The sequence below is a fragment of the Podarcis raffonei genome, chromosome 4 (assembly GCF_027172205.1).
Source record: "Podarcis raffonei isolate rPodRaf1 chromosome 4, rPodRaf1.pri, whole genome shotgun sequence".
NCBI lineage: Eukaryota > Metazoa > Chordata > Lepidosauria > Squamata > Lacertidae > Podarcis > Podarcis raffonei.
In genome coordinates, this window is record NC_070605.1 from 98,494,420 (window position 1) to 98,518,056 (window position 23,637).

The 23,637-nt window shown below is 42.6% G+C and overlaps 1 protein-coding gene across 5 annotated transcripts in view; it reads left to right on the plus strand.

Moving 5' to 3' along the window:
- Positions 1-23,295, plus strand: part of TBC1D4 (TBC1 domain family member 4) — a 93,821-nt gene extending 70,526 nt beyond the window's left edge. For 4 of the 5 annotated variants that reach the window (XM_053384663.1, XM_053384664.1, XM_053384665.1 and 1 more), the window contains 9 exons: positions 5,239-5,399; positions 7,999-8,208; positions 11,544-11,702; positions 12,235-12,393; positions 13,722-13,966; positions 15,159-15,318; positions 16,373-16,542; positions 19,417-19,593; positions 20,824-23,295. In XM_053384663.1, coding sequence (XP_053240638.1) covers positions 5,239-5,399; positions 7,999-8,208; positions 11,544-11,702; positions 12,235-12,393; positions 13,722-13,966; positions 15,159-15,318; positions 16,373-16,542; positions 19,417-19,593; positions 20,824-21,036 — 1,654 coding nt within the window. In that variant the 3' untranslated portion in view covers positions 21,037-23,295. The remainder of the gene's footprint in view (positions 1-5,238; positions 5,400-7,998; positions 8,209-11,543; positions 11,703-12,234; positions 12,394-13,721; positions 13,967-15,158; positions 15,319-16,372; positions 16,543-19,416; positions 19,594-20,823) is intronic. The other variant, XM_053384667.1, reaches the window with a different exon arrangement.
- The last annotated feature ends 342 nt before the right edge of the window (positions 23,296-23,637 follow it).

Genomic DNA, 23,637 nt, shown 5'->3' on the forward strand with positions numbered 1-23,637 from the left:
CTTATTTACAAGTTATATATGTAATTGTAAAGCTGTTGAGTTTCATAATATTTCAGGCATTTCATCAGCATATCTATCATCTATCTATCTAACTATCTATCCTTATCTATCTATCATCTAGGGCTTAGGTTTTTCTTCTTGCACTTCTAGGGCAACCAGGAAAATTGGATGTGTGGTCTTGTGTAATTCAGAGTAATACAGAGAGAGATAAGCAACATCATAGTCAACCCATCAGAGGATTAAAACTGATAGGAATCTTTCAGCCTTAGGACACATTAGTTAAAGGCGTAAGCATCTGAGCCGCTCTTTTCTATTCATCGGGTGGGTGTGTTTTCATTTTCAGCTAACATCAGTGAGTACATACACAGGCGAAGGCGTGAATTTCCCTTTTAGTTTTCTGCTTTCCTTCAAAGGAAAGGAGAAGTTGAACTGAAAGCAAAGCTGGGAGACAATGCAGATTTTTCATATGCTGCAGCCCTAAAGATTTACTTTTGGGTGAGTTACGGCTTGCGGATTAAAACTCAAAAATGCTCCATTTGTGAACAAAATAAGGGAAATTATCTTTGAAAGACGGTTGTGGAACTGTGCTACCAAGAAATCTAGAGCTTGTTGCTCTTGTCGCTTAGGAAATCCCCTGCATTTATTTGGAGAAGCTCAAGGCTTATGCTGATGAAACTGGAAGAAGGAATAGAAAAGGGCTTTTGTAATTACAGTGTGGTTTTGGTACCAGATCGTTCTAAAAGGACCTTTTTTTCCTGTAAAAGTTTGCAAAAGTAGAGGCAAACTTCACAGGATCTCACAGCTGGCTAATAGGAGACTGGGTTCATGGCCAACCAGGTAGTTTTAAGTGTTTTGCTAATTTCTTTCTGATGTTTCACAACTTACCAGCAGCTTCAGAGTAAAAATACAAAGTGAGAAACTGAACTTTGGTTTTCTTTGCAGTTTTGATTTGGTGACTTTTATCCTGCTTGTCTCTAAGAAGGTGCATTAAAACCTAGATGGGTTTAGTATGGGTTAATGGAAGTCCTTTTATTTGTTTGTGAGAGCAATCTCTAAAGTAAAAGGACTAGGTTGGAGCTTCAATGTAGGGCGTTTTTTAATTAAAATGTAGGGAAACAATAAACACATTTCGCTTTCAGAAGGCAGTCTTACTTGCATTTGCTTCACTCTAAAGCTGCTGTTACACTTTACAAGCAAAAGTTGGTAGTACTACTTACCCCCCAGAAACTGCTCTTGCTAAGCTCTAGGGGATTTTGCCATTTCTTGTTGAAACCATTTTTTAAAAAACCTAGCGAAGACTTGCATTTGCTACCTGCTTGGAAAACTAGGTTACTTGGGATCAGAAAAATTTAAGGTCCACAGGAAGACATATTGCACAGCATTCATTGATCTGAGCCACAACTAAAGTAGGGTGCATCTATGGCTATCCTGTTTAGAAATTAACATTTTATTGTTGAGTGTGGGGGCAACAAAAGAGGTCGAAATAGTTCTTTCTTGGTGCATTATTTATATAAAAGCTATCTCACGCCCACTTTCTATGTATTTAAAATATTTCAGATTGTCAAATAAGGGCATTCTACATACTTTTGATTTGTCACAATAATGCAATGCATTTTGAGAGAGTTTAGAGGGTTTTCCCTGAAAATCCATGTGTTTCTCCTTTTTATGGCTCTAGTTTCTTCCTCTTTTGTAGTTCAGTCTTTGTAATTCTGTGTTTGACTATATTCACTCTTCATTAGTCTAGAATATATCAGTCTGATTTTTAACTCTGTCACAGCAGCCAAACTCTTTTAATTATATCTGCATTGCTTTTATGTGCTGATCTTGTACTGTTAGCTTTAAATATTAAGTAGAATATTAATGTAATGTTACATTAGTGGAGGTTAAAAAAATACTTGCATATTCTGTTTAGCTTAGAAATGAGGCACATTAAAGATCCTTTTTTGAGGTGCTGGCAGAAAATACTCCTTGGTCCTTGGCTAGTGCTTAGATAAGAGAGCAAAGGTCTCTAGATATCTTTCTTTCTTTCGTTTAATATTATGGGACTTGCTTTTATTCAGTTTCATTCTTTGTCATGGTGTTTCACTGCTTTGTATGCTGTATAAAATCATCTCCTGAAGCTCTTTCTTGTCTGCGAATTTCAGGTTCTAGAATATTTCAGTCATGATTCTTTAAAGCACACACAAAGGCCCAGGAATTAAGAATTTAACAATTGGAGACTGTTCTGGTCAACTTCACGATGAAGAAAAACTGCTTTCTAACCCATTCACTGGACTTATAATGTATCTATTTACCCCTTCTTTTTTTGCTTCAGTTGCTAGGTCTGTATGTCCTGATAATGATAATAATAATAATAATATAATAATAGCAATAATAATAATAATAATACCACCACTCTGGGGGGCTTCCAACAGAATATTAAAATACAATAGTCTATTAAACATTAAAACTTCCCTAAACAGGGCTGCCTTCAGATGTCTTCTAAAAGTCTGGTAGTTGTTTCTCTCTTTGAGTCCAATATTCCAGTGTTGGTGATTCCGTTTCATTAAAAAAAATCCTCAGTGTGGCTAAGCAGAATTCAACAAAATAAAAACCATTCATATCAGCAGTTAAAATACCTTGAAAACTCCACAGATGAAATGCCAGGGAGATGAACAGCAAGTCAAATTCCAGTAGGAAACAGAAGGTCTTTGTGCAATAATGTGAAGGTCTTCAAGAAAAGCCTCCTTCTGCAGTGAGTTCTAAAGCCAGGATTTGGCCCCAGAGAAAGCCCTGTCTCATGTTCCAACCAATTGGAACTTGGATGTTGGCAGCATGCAGAAGGAAGACCTTAATGAGCAGGCAGGTTTGTAGGGGAGGAGATGGTCCTTCAGATATCCTGGACCAAAGCCCATATAGGCAGTGCTAGAACAATAGGTGCCAATACTCAGCATGAAGTTATTACATTAAGTGCTGCACTTTTTAACAACAGCAAAAAGAGGTGCCAGTACTGCGTGCCTTTGAGTACCCCCTGGAAAAAACCCCACACTGCATATAAGGCTTTAGAAAAGGCAGTGAGCAGTCTAAATTAGGCTCAGAAACAAACTGGAAGCCTGTGATGCACTTAGGAAATTTATTATTGTTTTTAACTGTGTCCAGCCTAGTTATCTTGACTTCCTTTTACCTGAAGATAGAATCTGGCTATTCAAAGCAGAAGTTCTGAACTGTGAGCCATAAACAGTAATATGTATAGCACATATTGATGCAATAAAGTGCTGGACGTGAATTTTTTTTTCCAGTGGGTAACAAATCTACCTTAAATTTGTCATCTTGAATAGCCAAAGGATAATAACCAAACGTCTAGAAGGGTGTGGGGCTTAATTTCCACAAGACAATAGGCAACATGATTGTTCAAAGGTTGCTTGAATAAATAGGATCTTTTCTTTGCTTTAGATTGTAAGCACTTTGGGATACTGGCATATCCTTGGCATATGTCCTGAAAGGCAAAATAATAATAATAATAATAATAATAATAATAATAATAATAATAATAATAAATTATTTGTACCCCGCTTTCCCCGGCCAGAGCTGGGCTCAGGGCAGCTAACACCAGTAAAATTACAGAAAAAACGTAATAGGGGGAAAAACCAATTTAAAATACAGGTTAAAATGCAATTTAAAATGCAGCCTCGTTTTAAAGTAGCTGATAAATCAAGACCATAAGGGGAGGGAAACATAAGGGTCAGACCGAGTCCAAACCAAAGGCCAGGCAGAACAGCTCCATCTTGCAGGCCCTGCGGAAAATGTCAAGTCCCGCGGGGCCCTAGTCTCTTGTGACAGAGCATTCCACCACGTCAGGGCCAGTGCTGAAAAGGCCCTGGCCCTAGTTGAAACCAGTCTAACCTCCTTGAGGCTTGGGACCTCCAAAGTGTTGTTATTTATGGAACTTAAGGTCCTCCACGGGGCATATCAGGAGAGGCGGTCCCGTAGGTACGTGGGTTCTAGACCGCATAGGGCTTTAAAGGTCAAAACCAGCACCTTAAACCTGACCCTGTACTCCACCGGGAGCCAGTGCAGTTGGTAAAGCACTGGATGAATTGATCCCGCGGCAAGGACCCCATAAGGAGCCTCACTGCGGCATTCTGCACCTGCTGGAGTTTCTGGGTCAGCTTCAAGGGCAGCCCCACGTAGAGCGAGTTACAATAATCAAGCCCGGAGGTGACCGTCGCATGGATCACTGTGGCCAGATCAGGGCAAGAAAGGGAAGGGACCAACTGCTTAATACAGTGGAGATGGAAAAATGCCACCTTTGCTGTGGCTGCAACCTGCGCCTCTATGTGCATTGATGCTATAAAAATTATTTTTAAAGTTTCTCTTCAAAGGAGTTGGACAAGGAAACCATTCTTGATCATGCACCCTTGTTGTGCGTTTCCCTTTTTGTCCATTTCGTGGTGGTACAAATTTGGGTGCAAATAAAATAGAAAGAAGTTATGGCAGGGGCTTCTCCACTTCTGAGAGATAACAATGTCATCTTTACCACGTATTATCTCATCTTTGAAAACTTTTGACATCACAGCTGCAAACAGAACAAACTCTGATTCTTCTGAAGAAGTAAAATTTTGATATTTTCATGCACATACAAGCCTCGTGGAATGTGGATGCAATTCGAAAAAGAGAGACTTAATACGCTTGTTTGGACCTTCACGTCAAGTTCCTTGTGTTGTTTAGCCTTATCTATCCAGTAAGCCTAAGGCAATTGTTAATCTTCAGGTAACCTAGAAGTTGAGATCAATAGCATTTTTATCTTAGATTACAGATTTATGGACATGAGGGAAAAACACACACACAGAGTCTATTCCCAATTTTGATAATGAGGGTTCTGTTAAATACAGTTTTCCTTCTTCTAATAAATATGCAATGTGCAACATAGTTTGCCGCAACTCTAAATATTCGTAGATTCCAAAATTGTATGGAACTGCAAAAAACTTGTTAGAGATTTGTGGATAAACTTCCAGGTTTCTGGTTGTAGAAACAGTACAGTGCCTAGGACAAAAATACAGTGAGAACTTGGGCCCAGATGAGGCCAGTGTCCTTAATGAAAAGATCTGGGAAGCCTCGCTATATGGCGATTACATTGAACTGATGTAATCCTTTGTGTGTTCAAGGCTGTTCCGCTGGCTTTGCATGGCCGTGCCTAGGCTTCTGTCAGTCTTCCTTGACGCTGACTTGGGCTGTTGTCTTTTCCTCCTGATCCTGCAGTGATGGGGAAAGAAGAAAAAGGACCTCCTCTGTGTGCAGCAATGACTCTCTAAATGCTGGGGGAATTACTCTTACCCCCCGCCGGATTTCCTGGCGGCAGAGAATCTTCCTAAGGGTGGCATCGCCCATGAAGAAATCGCCCTCAGCAATGCAACTTCAAGGTCAGTTTTCATTTTGAGGCGGCAGTTTATGTCACGACAATTTGATTTCATATCTCTGTTTAAGAGTGGCAGTTTCCAGTCTGCTCTTAAAAGAAGTGGGCAAGTTCTGCAAGACCCAAGTTTGAATACTTGATATGCTTGCTAGGTGCATGTTTTGTTTTAAGGTTCCAAATGGATTTTTTTTCCAGATAGTTGGCCTTTTTGTGGCATTATGCTATCGAAGTCAGAGTCAAGTGTATGATTGACTATCCCTGTCTCTTTCAACATGTCGTTCTAAGAGTAACCACTTCAGTTGTCTCCAGAAACACATGGCCACATCTCCTCCTATCTGCTTCCGAATCATGTTTCCTTCTGACCTCCCTGGTAACATTTCGTTAACAACTATATTATGCAACGTATCTTTGTCGCCAGCACTGCCTTGACCTCAAATTACAGCTAAGGAAGTCGTATGGGGTGGTGCAAGAGAAGATGTCTGGTGGCAACAGGCTAATGAACATAAGAAGAGTCCTGCAGGATCTGATCCAATGTTCATCTAGTCCAGGGTTTCCCAAACTTGGGTCTCCAGCTATTGTTGGACTACAGTTCCCATCACCCCAACCACTGGTCTTGCTAGCTAGGGATGATGGGAGTTGTAGTCCAAAAATAGCTGGAGGGAACTCCTGATCTAGCCCAATATCCTCCTTATGCACAGGTGCATCTGGAAAGCCCACAAGCAGAGTCTGAAGTAAATTCATTATGTCAGGCATGGCCAAACTTGGCCCTCCAGATGTTTTGGGACTACAGTTCCCAACATCCCTGACCACTGGTCCTGTTAGCTAGGGATGATGGGAGCTGTAGTCCCAAAACATCTGGAGGCCAAGTTTGGCCATGCCTGCATTATGTAATTGCTTCTCAGCTACTGACAATCAGAGTTAATCTTGTTACATGTAGCTCTGTCCTCCATCAATTTGCCAGTCTGCATTAAGACCATCGAGGCAAATGATCATATCCCTTCCTTTTACCTCTTCTGAATCTCCTGCCAGCCAGTTAAACTGGATGAAAGGAAGGGACAAAAGGGAGGGACAGAAACTTCTCTCTTGCATCATTTGGGCCTGTATCATACCGCCTTTCAGGTGCTATGAATCAGATGTGATGCAGATGGTATGGACCATCTTTCCTTGGTTTTAAAAGAATATACAAATTCCTAGCATAGGAAAAGGCAGGTGTTGGGTGTGTGCCAGGTCACCAGATCTGTCTCAGGTAATGAAGGCCAACCGGGCAAAGCTAGATCAACTCTTGGTTAAGATTGGCAAAGTTTCACCCCTGGAGGAAACTTTCTGCTAATTGCAAGTTCGCTGCAGTACTGCTTTCAATGCCTAAGTTGGATAACATCCAGTTATCATATTGACAGGCTCTGCTGCTAGGAGAGCGCTCTAGTAACAGTTCTGGATGCTAAATCAAAAGGAACACTAATTACATCTGGCAATTAGCAGTTGGGAAGTATTTATTCAAGGGAGGCCATAGGCCAGAAAGAAAGGGTTTTGTCTTTCCCTAAAGCTAGTCTGCAGCTCATAAGGGAATATATAGCCTTGGCACTTTACTCTCGAGAACAAAACTTGCAGAATTATGTATCTCTGCTTGCATTTTCTGACTCGATTGTTATATTCAGCAGAACCACAGAAGATGAATGTTCATTAGCACTTGATTTCCAAAATTACACGCAATAGGTGACACTGTTATAGAATGGCTTGTCTGTCTGTCTAGCAGGGCAAACTGTGGATGCAAAGAATCTTAAAACAAATTTGCTGACTGGTGTGTGAAGAAGCAGTATTGGATGAGATAATAATCCCAGAGTTAGGCTGTATCAGGGTGACATTATAAAAGTTCCATCTTGCTTTCTTATGAGGGTATAGTTGGGCTTGTAGCAACATGTCCTTAGGTCCATGGGCTTCAGTTAGGGTAAAGGGAAAGGGACCCCTGACCATTAGGTCCAGTCGTGGCCGACTCTGGGGCTGAGGCGCTCATCTCGCTTGGCTGAGGGAGCCGGCATACAGCTTCCGGGTCATGTGGCCAGCATGATTAAGCCGCTTCTGGCGAACCAGAGCAGCGCACAGAAACGCTGTTTACCTTCCCACCAGAGCAGTACCTATTTGTCTACTTGCACTTTGACGTGCTTTCAAACTGCTAGGTTGGCAGGAGCAGGGACTGAGCAACGGGAGCTCACCCCGTTTTGGGGATTTGAACCGCCGACCTTCTGACTGGCAAGTCCTAGGCTCTGTGGTTTAACCCACAGCACCACCCGCGTTCCTTCAGTTAGGGTAGTATATATGTTATTGAGTGCTGGAGCACAGACTAAAAATACTACATACTACTGTTATTATTTATAGAGTGTCATCAATGTGCATGGCAGTTCTGCAGAATAAGCAAAAAAAACCAAAACCCCAGTAACCCAGGTCTCTCTCCTAAGAGGAGAGACAAGGGAGATGGGTGAATGTGAGCATATACAGTAATATAATAAATAAAACCCTAATGATGGATGTTCATGCATATTTCTGCCACCATACTAGAACTCTCAAATTGTATTGAATAAATCCATGTCTAATGCAGCGATATTTTGCAGATGGAGGTGATGTAAATGAATTGCTGCCGCTGTCTCCTCTTGCACGATCTTTTGATGAAGACCCCCTTGTTTCCTTATTGCAAAACGATGATCTTCAAGATAAGACTGGGGAGAAAAAGAACTCAGAAGAGCTGCAGAGTCTGTGGAGAAAAGCCATCCATCAGCAAATACTGCTACTTCGAATGGAAAAGGAAAACCAGAAATTGGAAGGTTAGTGAAGGTTAAGATAAAGAATGGTTGCTCTGCCTTCCGGGCTTGGACGTCCCAGGAATTAGTTAATGAATTCCCTGCGGACTTAAAGCAGAAGTAGCTAATGAAATGGTATTGTTTCCGAGCACAATTCAAAGTGTTGGTGCTGACCTTTAAAGCCCTAAACGGCCTCGGTCCAGTATACCTGAAGGAGCGTCTCCACCCCCATCATTCTGCCCGGACGCTGAGGTCCAGTGCTGAGGGCCTTCTGGCGGTTCCCTCATTGCGAGAAGCAAAGCTACAGGGAACCAGGCAGAGGGCCTTCTCGGTAGTGGCGCCCGCCCTGTGGAACGCCCTTCCAGCAGATGTCAAAGCGATAAACAACTACCTGACATTCAGAAGACATCTTAAGGCAGCCCTGTTCAGGGAAGTTTTTAACGTGTGATATTTTACTGTATTTTTGGTTTTTATGGAAGCCGCCCAGAGTGGCTGGGGAGGCCCAGCCAGATGGGCGGGGTATAAATAAAAAATTATTATTATTATTATTATTATTATTATTATTATTATTATGCGACTGCCTTTTTCATGGGCTTACATTTCGTCCTTCAGTATAAAGGTTTTTGGTATGCGTCACAAAATTAAGAAAAAACTTTAAGTAAATGACAAGCCCATCCTGGATGGCTTTTGGGTCTGGCTGGACCTGCGATCCCTGTTGCAGTTCAGCACCTTAAAACTATGTTTATTTTCCTTAATCTGTAAGATGATAGGCAGTTCCTGCTTCCAATTTTGCCTCCAGCTTCACAGCCCTTGCTGCCATTCTTTCCTTCTTGCCACTTTTGCTCTCCAATCGACACAAGATAATATCAACAAGGCAGCTACCTGCAAACAAACAATAAACCAATAAACCTCCATAAAAATGGCGAAAGTAGTTTCTTTCCCAAATTGCTTTTAACTTAAACAATAGCAAACACAGTAAATAAAGACTTTGCTTGTAATATATATCAGTGGTTCAGTGCTTATTTCTTCTCTTTCCAAAATATATTTTATGACTTTGCTCCGGTAATCCGACGTTTCGTCGCTAAAGAGCTTAGTCATTGAGCTCTTTAGTAAATAATATACAAGAGAAGACAGTATATAAACGATTTAAAGCAGGGACATATCTGTCCCCACCTGCATGTCTCCATCGGGAGGAGCATAGAAAGAGGACGATCTTTTTCAGTTTGTTAAACTGAGGATAGTGTTTTGTGTCGACTGCAGTAGTCATTGTATCACCACCCTGTTCATTGTTTTGTTGTTATAATTTCTCCCTCCAGCTAGACTATCTGCTCCTTTCTGTTCTCTTGCCAGCACAGTAGTTTTCAGCTGTGTTCCTCAGGAGTTGGCTGAGGAGATTAGTATTGCCTGCCTGCCTTTAGGGAAACTTGACTACCCGCAAAGAGAGTACAGTGGTACCTCGGGTTACAGACGCTTCAGGTTACATACGCTTCAGGGTACAGACTCTTCTAACCCAGAAATAGTACCTTGGGTTAAGAACTTTGCTTCAGGATGAGAACAGAAATCATGCTCCGGCAGCGCAGTGGCAGCAGGAGGCCCCATTAGCTAAAGTGGTGCTTCAGGTTAAGAACAGTTTCAGGTTAAGAATGGACCTCCGGAACAAATTAAGTACTTAACCCGAGGTACCACTGTAATTTGGTGCATCAGTTAGGGCACACTGTCAGTTCATACAGGGCATTGCAATGTCCCATCATTCCACATCGGTCCTAACATCCTCTGTTCTATGAAATGTTCTGTGGCACACAAAAACACACAAAAACGTGGAAAGGTTTTCTCAAGGGTAGGAGGCTTTAAAACTAATGTCATTCGAACATTGCCTCTGGAATGTCACTGTCTTAGTGTGCACAAAATATCCCAGCCAGCTTATAAATTCAGCAGAAGCTGAAAATTAAATCTTTTGCAACTTCTTGTATGTACAGAATTAGTGTGAGGGTGATCAGTGCTGGACCCACCCCTAACATCCTGGGTTTTTTTCTATGTGGAGAAGGGGGTTTGTATGTGTTGTATTTTCTCCCTCCCCCCCCCCACTCACTCACATATCTTCAGCTCTGATGAGGTGGCTGAGGGATAAGCAGGCCCTTAAATGGGACACTCAACTTTTCAAACATGACCACAGAATTTGGACTTTGTTTCATTTATTTATTGTTAGCTTATTTGAACTGTCTGGGAGGTGCATATGGACATCTGCATCATACACCATTTGGCAGAGATACTTGTGAAGAAATTGTAAGCAGAAGTGCCTTGTAATCCCTTTTTCATAGTTTTGTGGGTTTAAAAAAGCATAAAGCAAACACCTCTTTCTCTTTCTCCCATAATAATGTTGAATTATGAAGCGGTGAAAATGAGAAAACAAATTGTGGCAGTGGGAATTCTGCTTGAGTGGAAGTTTCTAATCAGTGTGTTTCAGCTGGCTGATTTGCATCAGCTTCAAATTCTTTGCTATATCACATAGCATTTAACATTGCATCGTTCGAGGGCTGAGACAACGTATAAACCTGCCTCCCTTCTTCCTCACCTTCCCATGCATAGAGAGTTAAGTTGATAAAGCAAGTTTCAGCAGAGTTCACTCCTGCCTTTGTGCAATTCATTTCTGCCCGTACACCCTCTTTGCTTATTCATCATCAGATGAGATTTGTTGACAAAATACTAATAAAAATACTTCCTATTCTTCTTAATGCTGTCGAGGAAGCTTGAATTATATTTTCTTTTATAGAAGGTAAGATGCACGTAAGGAAAATGTTTTCTTCCCCTCATATGTAACTCACTATTGGAAGCACTGCAGATAGTAGAATAGCACTAAATCTTTCGCAGTTTGAGTGATGGAATTGTAGCTTTACGTCTTGCATGTGCTGCTTCCATCTATTCAACCGTCATGTTCTTTGTAACTCCACCAAATCTAATGATTAGCTTTAGGACAGGATAATCACATTGTGAACCATATAGTGGAATTCAGATCATCCGCAGAAGGAGCTTGTGTACCAGGCTGGCCCAGGGGAGACAGCTGAGCGCATGTTCCCACCCTCCCACAGGTTTTAAGAAAGTCTTCTGCTATTTATTCTTGAGTCTTACCGAACTTTCTACAGCTTTAGTTTAAGAGCTGGTTGTACAAGGCTGTAAGTGTGCAGAGCTTTTGCACAGTAAGAGAACACTACTATGGGTAACTGCCCCCAAACATGCCTTCCTAAACTTCGGCCTGTAGGATGGTTGACGGGACATAACCTGATATGTGGCCTACATGGCATTAACTGCTGGTCTGTGGTCCATCATCTGAAATGGTCTGTGTCTTGTGTTCTCTCTTGCAGCAAGCAGAGATGAGCTCCAGTCCAGAAAGGTTAAGCTGGACTATGAGGAAGTTGGTACTTGTCAGAAAGACGCTATCAGTATCTGGGATAAGAAGCTGTTGAATTGCAGAGCCAAAATCAGATGCGATATGGAAGATATCCATGCAACTCTGAAAGATGGTAATTTTGAGTGCTTTTTTTTTTTTTTTTTTTTTGAGACCTTGCATTTTTCATCTGTTTGAACACCACCATAGACAGGGAATGAGCCTGATGCAAAGCAATGACATTTTTCTGGTGATTTCCCCTCGCTTTTGTTGCCTTGCATTTCCAGTTGAAAACTGGGAAATTATAGTCTCTTTGAGTTTTGGGAAAGGAGTGGCTGACAAATAAAGATTTCTGGGCTCTACAGTAACTAGAGAAAGGGAGTGCTCCGCTTGAATTCGGGTGGAAAAGTAAACTAAAGCTCAGGAAATAGGTCTGAAAATTCTGAGGCTCCTGGGTCAGCAAAAGGATCCCATTTTTTTGCCCCATTACGAGGCTGCAATAAATGAGATGTTGAAAGTGTTCATGTGGAACAGAGTGTGTAGAAGTTCAAAATAATGACCCTAATGGTTATAAATTAGAAATAGGTAATCTTTATATTTGTAGTGAACTCTATTAAATCACCCCACAATCCCCTGAATAATTTTGTTTTATATCTTTGTGTGTTCAGGTGTTCCCAAAAGTCGCCGGGGAGAAATATGGCAATTTCTTGCTGTGCAGCATCGCGTAAGGCACCGGCTACCAAATAAACAGCAACCCCCTGATATCTCTTACAAAGAACTCCTGAAACAGTTGACAGCTCAGCAACATGCGATCCTTGTAGACCTAGGTAACTTTTTTTCCATAGTCAGGACTTTAGGTCATGAACAGGTTGGAGGTGCAGGTATGTGTGGGGCGGGGGAGGGACTTGTTCCAAGTTAATCCGGTTCTGCAGATTGTATAAATTGTACAAGTGAAGTACCAGGGTAACACCTCTTTATTTTGCATAAATTCATTTTTGTTTTGCTAGCTATGACAGGACTATGTGAGCACTGAAGACTTACTCTTTCTCTCTTGAAGTCTTATTCAGCCACCTGCTCTGGTTTCTGGAACGTTAGGTGGCACTATCTGTAAACATGCATATTTTAGCCACGAGGCTTAGAAATCTGACGTTCAACAAAGAAAAGAGGTTTTTTGGGAACCTGAATTTTGTGCCTAGTGTTCAGTTCTGTACTTCTTCTGTGCCACCCAGATCTTGCAGCATGCTTACATTTATTGTTTTATGGCTGCCAGTTGTTATGCCTGGAAACTGCCCCCAGTAATAAGCACCCAATTTTTCATTTGCTTAGGATGGTTCATTTTCACACTTCTCATAATCATGGGCTCAGGAGTAGCACAGTGTAAGGAACCAAGAGAGAGAGGGAGACTTCCTAGTCCTGCCAAGAGATGAAAGAGAAGTTTAACATTCTGTTGCTATTGGATAATGGGGTGGTAGTCAATGAAGGTTTACTCAAAGTAGACCCATTGAAAATAACAAACATGACTAAGTTAGGTCCATTGATTTCAGTGGGTTTGCTCGGAGTAAAACATAGTTCTACCCAGACACTGAGGTCCAGCACCGAGGGCCTTCTGGTGGTTCCCTTGCTGCAAGAAGCCAAGTTACAGGGAACCAGGCAGAGGGCCTTCCTGGTAGTGGCGCCTGCCCTGTGGAACTCCCTCCCACCAGATGTCAAAGAGAACAAAAACTACCAGACTTTTAGAAGACATCTGAAGGCAGCCCTCTTTAGGGAAGCTTTTAATGTTTGATGCATTACTGTGTTTTGATATTTTGTTGGGGGCTGCCCAGAGTGGCTGGGGAGGCCCAGCCAGATGGGCAGGGTATAAATAATAAATTGTTGTTGTTGTTGTTGTGTTTGTTGTTGTTATTGACTATTGCCCATGGTTAGGAAGTGTATATAACAAGGGTTATATCTGTGTACGTGTGTGTAAGCAAACACTTTGGAAGCTAGTCAGTTACACACATGGCTAGCTTCCCAAATGATTACATACACTGGTAATAGAACTTCTGTTGATTATTATTCTGACTGAGTGTCCTGTGAGTTCTTCATTCCAGATGACATCTCTCTCTCTCTCTCTCTCTCGCTCTCTCGCTCTCTCTCTCTCTCTCTTCTGCACCAGGGAGGACCTTCCCAACACATCCTTACTTCTCTGCTCAGTTAGGAGCAGGACAACTCTCCCTCTTCAATCTTCTGAAAGCTTATTCCTTGCTGGACAAGGAGGTGGGCTACTGCCAAGGTATCAGCTTTGTAGCTGGGGTGCTGCTGCTCCACATGAGCGAAGAACAAGCCTTCGAAATGCTCAAATTCCTCATGTACGACCTCGGCTTCCGGAAGCAGTACAGGCCGGACATGATGTCGCTACAGGCAAGGCAGAAATAGGCTTCCACTTGGGAGAAAATGTTACACTGGGAGTTGGAGGCAGCACGGCAAAAGGCTCACGAACTAAATGTGGCCTGCCGCCTGGTTCCCTTTGGTTTCTGATCTCTTGTCGTAATCAGATCAACCTCTCTTACCACTGTTTCCTGTATTGTCCCTTTGTTGGGCAGTTCCCTTCCCTGTGTTTTTCTCAACCGTTTCAGCAGTTTACACTATTCACTGCGTACTCTGCTGCCAAATATTCTGCTGCTCCAAGACTTTATTAGGTACCTTCAGTGGAAGTGATGAATGAGAGGAACACGGTGTTAGAAGCTAGCTCGCTTCATGGCCAGGTTTCATCCTCGCTCAACTTGTTGCAGTGGAAAAGTGATGTGGCAAACTATTCCCTCACTCAGAAATAGCGTCTTTCTTTAAGTGTAAACCTCTGTTGGCAATGTAATAAGACGTGGCAGCTGATCAATATCTTTCTGCTTTACATTTCTCGATTTTGAGGGAGAGCTGTGCAGATTTCTCCCTCCTCTGTGCTGTTCTGGTTGGAATTCCAGAGTGCTAGTTCACAGGAGAGTACTTTAACTCTTTCAACATAGTTTATCAGTTAGAGTAAGGGACAAACGACACATTCTTTGGGAGAGCCGTGATCATTTTCTAGCTTAGAAAAACCAACCTGAAATACAACCTTGGGTGCTGCAAATCTGAAAAGCTGCCTGCATTAGTGACTATGACACATCTTAAGGTAGTGAATTCTAGCTATGCACATATACACATGTGGCCACACCTTCTGGACAGACCAAGCATCATGTGAACAGCAGCCGCAGGGAGAGGGGACCCAAACAGCCTCAGGGTTTCCCCCTGGGGAAACTGTGATAGCAGGTACGAATTGCACAAGAAGTCAGAGAAATTCTTAATCTGAGCCAGTGTGGTGTAGTGGTTCAGAGCGGTGGACTCGTAATCTGGTGAAACGGGTTCGCGTCTCCGCTTCTCCACATGCAGCTGCTGGGTGACCTTGGGCCAGTCAAACTTCTCTGATGTCTCTCGGCCTCACTCACCTCACAGAGTGTTTGTTGTGGGGGAAGAAGGGAAAGGAGAATGCTAGCTGCTTTGAGACTCCTTCGGGTAGTGATAAAGCAGGATATCAAATCCAAACTCTTCTTCTTCTTCACTCTCCCGTATTTTAATACAGATCCAGATGTACCAGCTGTCGAGGCTACTGCATGATTACCACAGAGACCTCTACAACCACCTTGAAGAGAACGAGATCAGCCCCAGCCTTTATGCTGCCCCCTGGTTTCTGACTTTATTCGCTTCGCAGTTTCCATTGGGATTTGTAGCCAGAGTGTTCGGTAAGAAGCTTTTCTGTGTATTGGCTGGGCAGATCAATAATAGGCCCCTCCAAATTGGTGGTTTTGTGAGGGGGGGGTCCTATTCTGCAACACGCCTTTGACGTAATCATAGTGCCTTTAGTGACAGATTTATACCAGACCAGCCACATTTAATTCTGCTTTACGCTGGCTAACATGCATTGGCTTACTTGACATCAGCTTTTCATGTGTAAGAACGGTTCCCTAAATTGTGTGTGTATGTAACAAAACATCCTTTTGAGTAGTTTGGGTACTCCTTCTGCACTAGAACAATTGTTTAAGACTTCTTTTTTTCCTGAAACTGATCCTTCTGCAGGAATTTTTTAAAAGTGTATTTCAGGATAATAATAATAATAATAATAATAATAATAATAATAATAATAATAGTAGTAGTAGTAGTAGTAATAGTAATAATAAAATAAATAAATTATTTATATCCCACCCTCCCCAGCCGAAGCCAGGCTCAGGGCAGCTAACAACAATAAAATAGTACAAAATTCTAAAATCATTCATTATAAAATTAGTTCAAATCAAATTGATGGCAACCATTGGGCTAGAGATTCTGTGAAGATTGCCAAAGGAGGGAGTCAGGCTGTGCCCTGACCAAAGGCCTGGTGGAACAGCTCTGTCTTGCAGGCCCTGCGGAAAGATGTCAAGTCCCGCAGGTCCCTAGTCTCTTGTGACAGAGCGTTCCACCAGATTGGAGCCACAGCCGAAAAAGCCCTGGCTCTGGTTGAGGCCAGCCTAAGCTACATTTCATTAGCTCTTGGGCCATGGTGACGGTTCGCTATGCTAACCAAGCCATGTGTTGTGCTTGGATTTTACTTGAGAAGACATGACACGTTTTCTTGACTTGGAATATTAAAACATGTATGATATATATGTTAATTATAAAACATGTTTTTAACAGATAAGTGTAACAACACAAAACAAATGACTTTTTTTAATCCCCTTGAATCTTCAACATAAATATGTATATAAAACAACGTTTTCAATGGGAAACACAATCTAATCTATGTTTTGTTCTCTGCCCTAGACATTATATTTCTTCAGGGAACAGAAGTCATATTTAAAGTAGCACTAAGTTTGCTAAGCAGCCAAGAGGAGCACATCATGATGTGCGAGGCTTTTGAAAGCATCGTCGAGTTTCTGAAAAACACTCTACCAGACATGACAAGGCTCCAAATGGAAAAGATTATGACGCAGGTAATAATAGTCTGTTCCGCCCCCACACAAACAGTATAATGCATTGATAATGCATCACTTGGCCATTCAGTTATACGATAGTGCCTAAAGAACTGAGCTGTGAACCAAAAGGCCCTGGCTTGAACCTCGCTTCTCCCATAAATTCACCAGGTGGCTTGAGGGAAGCCGCTCTCCAGCCGCTGTCTAGGATACAGGGAATAATATCTGGCCTTCCTTACAGGGTTTTTTTGTAAGGATTACTGAGCTGATGTACAGGAAGCACTCTGTAAAGTTCTCTGTTGTTCTAATGAGAAATATTAGGTTGTAATCCCGACACTGTGAGTCATATTGCTCATACCCTGGTTCTTTCAGTTTCCACCTCAAGCCAGCAGACTGGGTGCTTGCTGTGAACAATTTCATGCACAAGCTTTGCCTTTGACACCATCCTGGGAGTGCAAAGCTCTGGTGTGAAGCCATCTTTAAGGAGTTGGCTGGTTAGCTTATATCTGGGCGAATGGAGGAGATTGAAAACTCTGTTCTGTGAAGGACTACCTGAAAAAAACACTCTCTGTGTGTCAATGCTATAACTTTATCTTGCAGTTTCAAAATATTGCCATATTCGAAATATTTTTTAAATTAATGTTTAAAGAACATTTTAACAGAACAGGATAAAAGAAAAGGTATACTATATCATTATAAGGTAAAGGTAAAGGTACCCCTGCCCGTACGGGCCAGTCTTGACAGACTCTAGGGTTGTGCGCTCATCTCACTCTATAGGCCGGGAGCCAGCGCTGTCCGCAGACACTTCCGGGTCACGTGGCCAGCGTGACGAAGCTACCCTGGCGAGGCAGAGCCGCACACGGAAACGCCGTTTACCTTCCCACTATTAAGCGGTCCCTATTTATCTACTTGTACCCGGGGGTGCTTTCGAACTGCTAGGTTGGCAGGCGCTGGGACCGAGCAACGGGAGCGCACCCCGCCGCGGGGATTCGAACCGCCGACCATGCGATCGGCAAGTCCTAGGAGCTGAGGTTTTACTCACAGCGCCACCCGCGTCCCATACTATATCATTATAGAAGTGATCAATTACAATTCCATATATGCCTGTCTAATGTATAGGCATTATTATTATCATCCAAATACATACATGTATATTTTTAGCAGGGACGCGGGTGGCGCTGTGGGTAAAACAGCGCCTAGGGCTTGCCGATCGCATGGTCGGCGGTTCGAATCCCCGCAGCAGGGTGAGCTCCCGTCTTTTGGTCCCAGCTCCTGCCCACCTAGCAGTTCGAAACCCCCCTAAGTGCAAGTAGATAAATAGGTACCGCTCTGGCGGGAAGGTAAACAGCGTTTCCGTGTGCTGCACTGGTGCTGGCTCGCCAGAGCAGCTTCTCCAGCCTGGCCACGTGACCCAGAAGTGTCTCCGGACAGCGCTGGCCCCCGGCCTCTAGAGTGAGATGGGCGCACAACCCTAGAGTCGGACACGACTGGCCCGCACGGGCAGGGGTACCTTTACCTATATTTTTAGCCTGCTGTATTTTGTATAAATGTTTTACAATTGTGAAAGGTTAACAGCTAAATACATTTTAAACAAACAAATGCACACTTGCAGCATCCTCCAAATGTCATCGGAATATATTACAAATGTGTGTGCGTTTAAAAAAATGTACAAATGTGTGTGTGGTTGGTTGGTTGGGTGTTTGGGTTTTTAACTGTAAAGGTAAAGGTACCCCTGACCATTAGTGGACAACTCCGGGGTTGCAGCGCTCATCTCACTCTATAGGCCGAGGGAGCTGGCGTTTGTCCGCAGACAGCTTCCGGGTCATGTGGCCAGCATGACTAAGCCGCTTCTGGCGAACCAGAGCAGCGCACGGAAACACCGTTTACCTTCCTGTCGCAGCAGTACCTATTTATCTACTTGCACTTTGACATGCTTTCGAACTACTAAGTTGGCAGGAGCAGGGACTGAGCAACTGGAGCTCACCCCATCGTGGGGATTCGAACCGCCGACCTTCTGATCGGCAAGCCCTAAGCTCAGTGGTTTAGACCACAGCGCCACCCGCGTCCCTGTACTTAGCTGCTAATCCTTGAAGCTTCTTTGAGTTAGCTGGGGAATTTTCTTGACCTTTTGCCAACATGCTATCTTACTGACATTACTCTCTGCCTCTGGTAAGATTCATCTCTTTATTGGCCTGTCCAGAAAGTGTGTTAATGTAGCCACATCAGCCCAAGTTGCATAGGTTCCACCTGGGTCCATACACTTCAGTTTGGAACATGCATGCTGCTGATTTTTCAAGATTGCATATTTCAGGCTCATTATCCAGAAGCAGATTCTAGTCTTTGAGAGTCATCCCTTCTGGAGGAGAAGTGCAAACACCTCATGTAACCAGTTGAATGAGGCATCTTCGTAGTTGTTCAGATGGTCCTATTTGCCTGAATTAAACCCGGTGGAACCTCTCAGGAAACTGGTTTTCTTTTCTTTTTTACACACATTACAAATTACACACATATACAAAGAATTTATAGTCTCATACTACAAAAAGAAAATTAAAGAAAAAACAATTAAGAAAATAGAAAAGAAAATACAGAAAAAAGAAAGAAGAAAAAGCAGATTTATGTGCATAAAAAAACTTAATCTTCCTAATTAATAAACACTTAAATAAAAAAGACTTCTGACAAAACGAGTCTTCCAATCATTCTCATTGTACTGTTTATACTGTCGTTGTTTTCCCTGCACAGTTTTACATTCTTTAATATTGTTCCCATCTACTCCACAAACGGCATTTGTTGTGTTTACAAGTATCACTCAAGTTCTGCTAATATGGTTGTGGTTGGTACAATATGATCTCATATAATCCTTAAATATTCTCCAAATATTTTCTCTTCTATCGGTAGGTCTTTGAGATGGATATTTCCAAACAGCTGCACGCCTATGAGGTGGAGTACCACGTTCTGCAAGATGAACTGCAAGAGAACTCAAATCTCTGCGATGATGGGGAGGCTCCCGAGAAACTCGAAAGGGCAAACAATCAGCTGAAGAGGCAGAATATGGACCTCCTGGAGAAACTACAGGTAAACTGCCAGGGGCCAAGCTGCATGTTGTGACTTTATCCTGCATTGCAGAACCAGTGTGGCACATGGGGTTGGCCTAGGAAACCTAATAGGTCCGTTCAGGCTCTCTGATTCTCTAAATGTTTAGCAGAAGACCCGGGTCTGGGCTAAACAAAAGGAGAAACATCAGGAGCAGGTACTTGACGCCCTCCTATATTCCAGCCTCTCTTCCTCAGAGGAAAACTCCCAGTTTGGTGGCTGCGGAAGAGGATTATGGAGGAAGAGTGAGCCACTCCTGCCAACAGTTCTCTTCAAATTCCATCCTCTCCTGTTTTTTTTACACATTTGTCAAACATCTAGATCTGATGGTGAAAGCTTCGTTTGGTCTTCAGGTTCATTGAGGTAGGATAGGAAAACACACCAGGTTGTATCCATCCATGCTAGAGCAGAAGGGCCATAGCCCAGTGGGAGAGCATTTGCTTTGTGTGCAGAAGGTCCCAGGTTCATCCCCAGGGAGGGCTGAGAGGAACTTATTTCTGCCTGAAACCCTGGAGAAATGCTTCCAGTCAGTGTAGACAATATGGAGCTGGGTAGACACTGTGGTAGTAGGGAGGCGGGTGGCGCTGTGGGTTAAACCACAGAACCTAGGACTTGCCGATCAGAAGGTTGGTGGTTCGAATCCCCATTGCTTGGTCCCTGCTCCTGCCAACCTAGCAGTTCAAAAGCACAAAGTGCAAGTAGATAAATAGGTACCGCTCCGGCAGGAAGGTAAACGGCGTTTCCGTGCACTGCTCTGGTTCGCCAGAAGCGGCTTAGTCATGCTGGCCACATGACCCAGAAGCTGTATGTCGGCTCCCTCGGCCAATAAAGCGAGATGAGCGCCGCAAACCCAGAGTCAGTCACGACTGGACCTAATGGTCAAGGGTCCCTTTACCTTTAGACACTGTGGTACCCCAGCACACAGTTTTGGAATGGCTATTGCCAAAGTGCAGTAGACTATGACTAGAAGTTAAGATCCACAATAAAATAGCTTTGTGCAACTAGTTCTTTTCAGTAAACTGGAAATTAGATATGCCTGTATCACAAGAACTACAGCGAGCAAATAGGAAATGCTTTATCCCCAACGCACCTGAAGGGAACAGTGAGCAATTTGTATAACGTATTTGCAAGCAATTTATGCAGGTAGTTGCTATGTGTTTCTGCTCTCAAGGACACTCGTTTTAAAAAATCTTTTTCCTGTTTTCCGATTAGGCAGCCCATGCTAAAATCCAGAGTGTGGAATCGAACCTGGAAGACGTCTTGGAAAGGGAGAGCAAGATGAAGAGCTTAATTCAGTCTCTGGAAGAAGAGAAGGCGCTCTATAGAAAGACTATTGAGAAAATCTGTCAATACTTGCCAGAAGAGGTGCTGCCTGACTGTGAACAGCTGCTAAAGGAAGCAAACTGTAACCCAAGCAAAATTTAGAAATAAGCCATAAGTGAAGCGTTGCAGGCAACACGGTTTCGAACAATAAAGAAAAGGGAAAAGGACAAATATAGAAGGTATCTGCATAATCACACACGGGTACTGGGATTCTTCTAGCAGCGGAGAGGCCTTTTAAAATCTTGATATGCAAATCCCAGGTTAAATGTTTTTAATAATGGGTGTACATAAATAGCAATGCAAAAAAAAAAGGAAAGCAAAAGAAGATTGAATCTAAAGAAGACAATTAGATGTATATTTAAGAATTGGTGTAAAGGGAAAGAGATGAAAGTCCACCCTTTTGGACCGCTGGTAACTTAAATGTCAACTTCAATATGTTCTCTGGATCTAGTGAAAGGAACATGTTGTTGTCTTTATATACATTGATCAATACTTGAAAAGAAAACAAGAATGTAATTGTTCCCCTCCAAAGAACAGCATGTTTTCCATTTTAGTTGGGGATTTCTTTTGTGTTTCGTGTAAGGTTTTTTTTCTGTGTGTGTGTCTTTGGCCATTTTTGTGGAGGACATCCCTGTAAGCTCTTACGTGCCTGCAGTTCATTCTGCTGACTTCCACATACGTCCAAGAATAACCCTGACCGGCTGTCATTTTGCGGCTCAGCTGTTGAGGAGAGTTTAACGGGGCCATGTTTCTCCTGCATGTAGAGAAGTGGCCATGCCTTAGTCTCCCCAACGGAGGCAGGAAAAGCCAAGGTTGGAGGCCGTCCCTCTTCCCCCGTTCACTGTGGTGTGAAATTAAGAGCCGAAACAGGCTCTTGGAAATCTCGCATGATGTATCTCGCTGGAGATACACCATGATGAACAGCAGGTTGGCTGTGAAATGTGTGAACGCTCTCAGAAATAAACTACTCCCTTCATATACAGAACTAGCACGTGTTTCCAAGGTAGCTTTTCCCTCTGAAGTGCTAGCTCTGTAGGTGTAGGAATTATTTTATGTGGGGAAATTATGCACACCAACAGATACGTTACATGGAGTTTCTGCCTGTGCTGGCACATAAGATAACCTTCGATTTGAATGCTGCTTCATGCAGTTTAATATGTGATGAATACATGGTTTCAGTGAGCCAAAGAAACCTTGTAAGAGTCCCCAACCTCTCTCTGTGCAAAGAGCCAATGACCCGTCCAGTTTTTTTCCTTTATTGGGATATGGGCACTGACAAACCTTCAGGATTCTCTATGTAGACTATTACGATGCCTCAAAAATGCCCTTGCCTCAGAGAAGCAGATAGACGTGTTTACTCTGCAGGGAAGCCGTCGTCCAAATCTAGTGGTTAGTACATTTCAGCTTACGATATCTGTTCTGTAGCGTACCTTTTCTCGTTTTGTTTAGAAACAGGATTCAATACCAATAGACACAGTTCAATGCTTTTTCCGGGCTTTTTCCATTCTTTTATCAGTCTCTGCTTTTGCACAGCGCTGAAGATCTGTTGTTTTTGGAGCCACTTCTGTCTTGTAGACCCGACCCGGAAGTCAATCTTTGATCTGAGAGAGCTATGAAAATAGCAGTTAATCATGCGCAGGAAATTTGCATTTGTGGGAACATGCTTGAATCAAATTATCGTAACATCCAGTGGGGATTTATTTGTTATATTTTTCCAGGTATTGTTTTTTTAAAAAATAATAATAATAAGCCAAGTGCCAAATTCAGCCAAGTGTCTTACTCATAGGTGTGGGGTGAGCTGGAGAGAGTGCCAATATTTCCTTTATAAGATGCATAATGCAAGCGACAAGCAAATCCGAGGGACAACAAAGTTGGTTTGCTGATTTAAAACGGCAGTATCAGTCTTTTCTTGTTAGTTGATAACAATGGTGTGATCATCACGGGGTACAGTCTAGCAGGAGCGGATGAAACAAATAGGTGACATTGTAGGAAATTCCACTGTGGAAGACAGATTTCTAATAGATTGTGCCTAGCATTTCTTGCAGCTGTTGCCTCTTACCCAAATGAATAAACTCACATGGAATCCAGTGAAGTCATACTAATAATTGCATTTTCCCAGGTGGAAGGGGGAAAGTAATTCTCTTTTTTTTTTTTTTGCAATTTCACTTGAAGCAATATTGTGCATACAGAACCAGTCCCATAGAACTGCTGAACTGTGTACTGCATTGATCAACTTGTTAAGGCGCACATTGCAATTTTTTTCAGAACTTTTTTTTTTTTAGAGGCAGAGAAAGTTTCACCCTAAGTTGGACTTATTCACATGTATCATTTGGAGAATTTCCAATAAATGTCATTGCTGCATTTGCTCTGGTTGTTTTCATTCGCGATACAGATCTTTTGCATGTGAAGAGAAGAATTCCTGTCCCTCTTGTGTATCAGCAAAACTCATACTTGGGGGGGTCACCCAATTAAATTAACTGGCAGTCAGCTCAGGACTGGCAAAAGAGAGCATCTATTCAAACTGCTTTTTAACGGAAAATTAAATGTGGAATAATTCCATTAATTATGGAATTAGCTGCCAAAAGAGAGTGGCTTAGATTTGACACATCCATGGAAGAAATTGGCGGCTAAATTTGTTGGCTAAATGGAGTCTCCATATTAAAAGGCAGTAGACCTCTCTGTAGCAGTGGCTAGAAACAAGCC